General features: G+C 38.7%; 2 protein-coding genes across 2 annotated transcripts in view; one reads left to right on the plus strand and one right to left on the minus strand.

Annotated features, from left to right (window-relative positions):
• Nucleotides 1-813: 813 nt before the first annotated feature.
• On the minus strand, nucleotides 814-5,627 carry LOC113686496 (protein YIPF5). Its single transcript, XM_089191167.1, has 5 exons — nucleotides 5,182-5,627; nucleotides 4,751-4,785; nucleotides 3,866-3,976; nucleotides 2,445-2,629; nucleotides 814-1,878 (listed from the first exon to the last, which is right to left on the minus strand). The coding sequence occupies exons 1-5, from the start codon at nucleotides 5,549-5,551 to the stop codon at nucleotides 1,716-1,718; spliced, it is 864 nt and encodes a 287-aa protein (XP_089047293.1). The 5' UTR covers nucleotides 5,552-5,627; the 3' UTR covers nucleotides 814-1,715.
• The window catches only part of LOC113686498 (H(+)/Cl(-) exchange transporter 5), a 14,032-nt gene continuing 12,633 nt past the window's right edge, over nucleotides 5,602-7,000 (plus strand). Inside the window, exon 1 of the mRNA XM_027204124.2 lies at nucleotides 5,602-6,389. Within this exon, the coding sequence (XP_027059925.2) occupies nucleotides 5,733-6,389 (657 nt within the window). The 5' untranslated portion in view covers nucleotides 5,602-5,732. The remainder of the gene's footprint in view (nucleotides 6,390-7,000) is intronic.

A 7,000-nucleotide genomic window follows, 5' to 3' on the forward strand; every position in this document is an offset into this window, starting at 1 on the left:
TTCTAAGCAGAGCAATGAGAACGGACACAAGGAAATAAGGGCGGCTACGAACACGAGGACGTGACAGAACAAAAGATCTGGTGAGCTGGACAAAAGCTAAGCACGAGTTTGTGCATTTGTTAGCCGTGCTCTGCAAAACAACAAGGTGAAATCGCAAAATTTGCGTGGTCTGCGATGAGAAACCCCGACGGAAAACTCTTTAATTTTCCATTTGGAACTCCCTTAGGTTATGCTTTAAGTTGAGGTGCGGCACTGTTAGAGACGATAAACACTTCAAGCCATTTGCGAAATTACAACCAAAAGCATAAATTTATTTTCAATCAAATTCTACTTTGGCGTTGCCGTCCTGACTGCTAAAGTTTCTTTTAATGATGATGACGACGATTTTAGGCTGATCTGGTTCGATTTTAGACGTTTTCGTCCATTTTCGAACGGTTTCGATACACGACGACTTTAGGCTATTGTGACCGATTTGAAATGGTTTCTTCTTTTCAGTTGATTTTTCCTGTCTGATTTCTAGACGATTGGATCTACGAATGCGACCGTTCTTAGACTTTTCCGTCCTTTCTTAAAGACCTTTTAAAGGGCACCGTTTTCAACTGGTTTTCCTGATTTCGGATGGTTTCATCCGCCTTACGTCGATGCGTCTAATTTTGGATCGATCCGTCCGATCACAGACGGTTATGTCCGATATTGGACGGATCCATCCGATTTTAGACGATTCCGTCTGATTTCGAACATTCCAACCCATTTCAGACGGCAGAGTGTGACTTTGGAGGAATTCGCGCAAAATTGGAAAAAAAAACCATGCACTTGATAATAATGTAATCTTTTATTCACAACATCCTTTTTACAACGCGAATCAAATCACGAGAATTAACTTTTTAATAACTGAGTTATTTAGTAAAGAAATATACTAGCTATGTTCTATGAAAATTCTGCAGGTTTCAATTTTTGCGGATAGTCCGCGCAGAAAGAAACCTTCGCAAATTTTTCAGTATACACAATACACTGTACTGCAAGAGAACTCCTTTCTCTCTTGTATCTTTTGTCCACTGTTTTAAGTCTCTCTTTATCAGGTATAACTATGTTAGAAAGAGAGCAAACCAATGGCAAACTCCTTATTTCAAAGTTATATAACCTAGCCAATCTTTTCTAGCTATTGATAACTATGACTGCTTTTTCCCTACAAAAATCTTTGTGGACGGGGTATATTTGTCTGCTAGATTGTTTGATTTTTATCCTGCTAAAATGTACGAAACATGAAAAGATCAAGTGAATGCCGCATGCCTCCTCTTAGGTTTGTTGGCAGAAACAATGCTGCAATTGTGCGTAAGTACATCAGAGTATGCCTTATGAAAAAGGTTAAATTCATGATAACACTTTTTTACCCTGCCAAAGTTAATTTATACACAAATATACGCCATTAGTAATACCCAGTTTAAATTTGTAGCAAAACTATCAATAAATCGCTTCTGCTCATGACATGCCAGCCTTCTGAATCATGCATTCCTTGTTGCTTCAAGTTGGGGCCAGAAACACCAATAAGTGGATGTGTATATGGGCCTATGATTAACCCTATTGAACAATAAATTATAATCTCCCAACGATGGTGCTCCAGTCGTTTGGTTGCAATTCACCATCCTTTGTTCCAGCTACTGATGCAGAACAACTCAAAAAATTTGATCATGGCCCAGTGCATGGGTTTTTTGCTGCTAAAAAACTGTCAGAAGAGCAAACACACCGTACAGCAGAGCACAAGGATAAGCAACAAGTAGTTGCTGAGCATCCATGGCAAGCACTGTCACAAACAGCTTTGACGCTGACAAACTGCACCAACCTATCGTCGTTGCTGTCAAGAGAGTGCCAAGGATTCCCCTAGGAAAGGACAATTTAAAGGTATTAGACAATTATTGTTTACATAACTATACGATTGGGGCTAAGTTGGTGCCAATCTTTGCTGGAGTATGCACTGCAGAGAAGGAGGGATTGGATTGGCATACAATGATTCCTTCCCCTCCCCCCCCCCCCCACAACCCAATTAGCCTCCCCCCCTTCCCAACACATTCCATGACCTGTTTAAGGTTTTAGTAAATGCCACTGTGATATACTGGGTGTAAGTCTGTGAAAGGTCTCAGGTTTTAGCTTTGATTTGTATTTGTGCTCTAACAGCTGTGGCAAACATAATGTACATTTTGTTCACACTGGTCCAGCAAAAAGAAAAAAAAGAAACATTATCATATGTAAAACCAAAAGCAAAACAGATAATTTTTTCACAGCTCAGCTCTATCTACATCAATTAACACAACATTAAATTAAAAAGTCATGCTACCAGTAGGGCAATTATAATATTGTGTATTGTTTTGAAAGAAACTATCGTTATCACAATTGTCAACTAGCATACTCTATCTTAAAGAAAAGTATAACATTCAAGAAACACTTACTGTAATGAGAGAAGAATTGAGATACAGGACAAAATGACCATAGGTAGAAGACAATATCCAAGAACACTAATAACACAGCCAAAATCAACTCCAGTCATGCTCATCAGATTCAGAATGGCGTACATAGCAAGGCAGCCAAGCAGACCAACTCCATATATGTAGCCAAACCCATGTACTTTGCCAGACTGAAAGAGATGCAAGAGATTAATTTTTAGCTGAAGGATCCTCTTAATATATGTTTGGAAACATAATATTCAGTCTGGAATAATTTGCAATTATGTGTCACTAGTATCCATGTGTCAAGATAATCCAAGATGATCAAGGCTTTCACTGTTTCCTGACAGCTCAGAGCTTTCACACTAAGGAAAACCTGACATTGTAGACATCAGTCCAATTGTCTGGGATGGTCAGCTAAAAATCAAGAAAATTAGAAGTGATTCTAATTCCCCCACTCATCCCAGATTTCTGTGATGATTGGCATCTATTTAAGATAATTGAAAACTTGTATTTTTACTATTGGGGACATCAAAAATAGTTTAGGCTCCCTATCAATCGTCTTACTGGTTCCAGTATCCCCAGTCACAAATTAAATGGTGTCTGTAATCCATCAAAACAAATATCTGGTGATCTCCATATATATCAGCAAAATCTGGGATGGTCAGGGAACGGTAAAATCTCTGATAGTCTGAGTTTTTTCTCAGACATTCATTTTCAAATGAGAGTCAAAAGTAATTCAGAACTGCACTGGTTTTACTTCCTTACCTTCCTTGATCAGTGTAAAAATCTTGCTTCATTCTCTCAACCAATCGGATGCATGCATGAAACGAGTTTGAAAGGTAGCAAATCAAAATCAGTGCAGTCCTGGATTACCTTCTACACTTAACCCTTTACACCCTAACATCAGTATCCATATTCTCCTTACTGTTCTTTATACACTTCCTGAGGTGCTGACAAGGAGAATTTGTTTACTGATCAAAAGATTCTTTCATTGGTGATCATTTCCTTTATTCTCATGACCTTAATGTGTGACTCAGGGGTATTGTTGTAGGGAGAAGATAGAAACTAGTCATTCTTAGGGTTTAAAGAGTTAACAGAAAATTGTTCTCTGAGGATCTCTTAATTTCATCTCTCCACCGCAGCGCAAATATATGAATTTTCATATATCTAAAATCTTCATTCACTTGGATGTTTATTTGGACCCAATTCATTGACCAGCTCCCAGTTGGCTTGTTAGCTCAATTGGTAGAGCGCTGCACCGGTATCGTAGAGGTCATGGGTTCTAATCCCGTACGGGCCTGAATTTTTTTCAGGTCCTATTTACAACTACTCGTTTCAGTAGTGTTCTTAGCTGCGAGGATCTCTTAATTTCATCTTGTTCTGCTCTGTTATCTGCTAGATCATAAGCGACTATTTTTCCTCACCAATAGAAGACATCCACCAAATGCCAAGCAAAACACCAGTGGACCTGCAAGATCTGTATCATCCATGATGTTGGCTTCTGTGTGTTGCAATGGGTTTAAAACAGATAGGGTCTGTAAAATTGAAAATGAGGGCAAAGTGAGATTTAATGGCTATTAAAAATTCAACTACTCAAAAAGAACTATTAATAACCTTGGCACAAATTTTCATAATCTCACATGACTAGTAAAATAATAATTACATATTTTTTTTCTAAATTTATATGCAATTTTTTTTTTTAGAAAGTTTGATTTTTATTCTGCTTTGTCCTGTATTCAATGCCTTAATAGGAGATAATAAAAGTCAAATAAATATAACACTGAGAAAGATGGCCATCTTTGGTCTCATCAGGAGTGGGACAAAGGATAAAGTTTTGATTCCCAGGCCTCCAGATTCTGTGCTCCGATATTCTATCAATGAGTCAAAGAGACTGTGGAGTGAACTATGCCATGACAAAACTTTTGTGGTAAACTTGAAACTGAGATGTTCAGTTACCTTATAAACAAGAACTTTAATTTGCAAGTAAAAGAACATCATCTGACACCTCAGCAGCATACTGTACATTATGGATCTCACAAAAAATAACTGCCATTTGATTTATTGAAAGCATTATTATGGCAATATCCTCATTTTTGCACCTGCTCCAAAAGGAATTAAATTTAGACCCAAATTTGTTAGACCCATGCATTATGTACAAGAACAAGGCAGGTACATGTACACACATGACAAAGCAATACCTTGACAACATGCAATCTGCATTATTGTAAGATACCAGCCTTAAGTCATTGTTGTTTTATAAAAATCAAACACAGCAGTTTATCTTCACTGACAATAAGCAAACAACTAACCTTTAGCCAGATATGTTCAAAATTGATTCCGAGTTCTGTTGAATGAAAGGGGCTTTTATTAAGATTCAAAACATGTAAAGTGCTTCCAGTCAGATTTATATGTCGGATGTTTGCGTGTTCCTGTTTTAAATAATTATTTCTTTGATTTCGTTTTCTTAAAAGATGTGGCTTACGTTACTGGTTCAGCCAACACGAGAGCTCATTAAAATTACTTGTAATTCAAAAGACAATCTGTCACGTTCTGCAACCAAACTAAAAGCCTTGGCAAGAAATAAAAAATAAATTCACTGAATGCCGTTTAAAACAGAACGTATCGTCCAAAATTCAGCAAAAATACCGAGAGCAGTACTCTTATTTCAACTTTTTCCATAGTAACGAAATGAATTTTAAAGATGCTGGATTACATCGTCACATGTGCCACGTATTTGTACCTTCCAGAAGTGGAGGTTCGTCTTCAAAACTCGTGTAGTCTTCGCTTGTCTGTCGCGGTTTCATCGATCCTTCCATTCCATAGCCTCCCCTTCCACTTGAACTCATAGTCGTGGGTCCCGAAGCTCCGTAATCGTAAGAATAGTTCCCTCCATAGTCATACGACGACGAGTCGTAAAACCCTTGGGTATGCGATGCAGAAGGATAGGAATTGAAGGTCGGTACCTGTTGGGCTGTTTGTCCATAATCTGGATACTGTTGACCGTAGCTGTATCCGCCATAGGGCTGCTCTTTCTGGTCAACATAGCTGTAGCTACTCTCGTAAAAATCCTGATCAATAGCAACGCTACTATCCGTGTTGAAATTCGACATTTTTACGCGATAGGACGTTGTTGTTGTCTGGAGCTGAGGAACCACGTTTCGCTTTCGTCGGAGAAAGGCCTGGTTACATGCCTGAAGAAAACAACTACAAGTTCGTTTCGTGCCACCTTGTAGTTGATTTTATCCCTCTTGCCGATTTTCACATCTGAGATGAGTAGTTAACAGACAGAACATGGATCGAAATCATCAATCTTATGATTTACCTGCGAGTTCGTTGGGCACCGACAGACTTGAAAACGTTTTTGGAAGTTTCGACGATGAAGAGTCTCCCATCGTCGAAGGTAGCAACTTGCGCTTTTCTCGAAATGCTCAGAACGATTGTTTCCTCGAAGAACCCGAGGCGGCTGCTCTGGCGCAATACGACGATTTTAATACTATTGATTGGGTGCGTGATCGACAGAGGGAACGCAAACGATTTCGCGAAATGCGAAGGATGAAAAGAGGAAGTTTGTGGCAGCGAATCGTACAAGCGAATGACGCATGGGCTGGCTGGCTCGTAGTTTTTCTTGTCGGTTTATCGGCTGGTATGTGTGCAGGAATCATAGACATTGGGGCTACCTGGATGACAGATTTAAAGCTTGGGTTTTGCCCCGATAATCTCTGGTTCAATCAAGAGTCTTGTTGTTGGTCAGACAGCACTAGTTTTGAAGGAACGGGATGTAGTCAATGGAAGTCGTGGTCGAACTTGCTAACCGACTCTGAGAGGGGACCCTTAGCTTATATTGTGAACTATATTTTCTATATCGTTATGTCTCTATTATTTGGTCTTCTCGCTGTTACTCTAGTTCGTTGGTTTGCGCCGTATGCTTGTGGAAGTGGAATCCCCGAGGTTAGATTTTAAGAATTTTTTTTCACAAAATAATAAAAATGATAGTGATTGTTACTAAAAATATTACGTCACCAACCAAGAAAAGTAACGTTACTTGACTATCACGCGGAAATCTCTATTTGGCTCGAGACACGTAACATTTGGAAGATTTTGTTTTCCTCTCCTCTGAAATGAAATTGACTTTCCAATACCTAGCATGACGACCCCATAGCCAAATTGGAAGGTTTATGCTGTGTGTTACCCCAGGAACACAAGTGTACTTGGGGGGTACATAAATACCTATGAACACAATGCATCAAGGGTGGTGGGGACAAAATTAACTTTTTTGGGGGGTAGATGATCATGTTGTACCAATTAAATCAATCAGAAATCATTTTTGAGTTTGCCTTGCGTCATGTACAGAACAAATATAAAACATATCAAGTAAAAACTAGGGAATGGCTTATACCCCCTTTTTTCAGTTGGGACAAAATTTTTGGGGAAAAATTAACTTTTTTTTCACTAGATTACAATGTAAAAAATTCATTTAAACAGAAAGCAGATTTGAGTTTACCATGCACCTTGTACAGAACAAATGCAAGAGACATAAAATAAAAAAGGGTTGGTGTATC

This window comes from Pocillopora damicornis, chromosome 13 (assembly GCF_964200805.1).
Source record: "Pocillopora damicornis chromosome 13, jaPocDami1.2, whole genome shotgun sequence".
NCBI lineage: Eukaryota > Metazoa > Cnidaria > Anthozoa > Scleractinia > Pocilloporidae > Pocillopora > Pocillopora damicornis.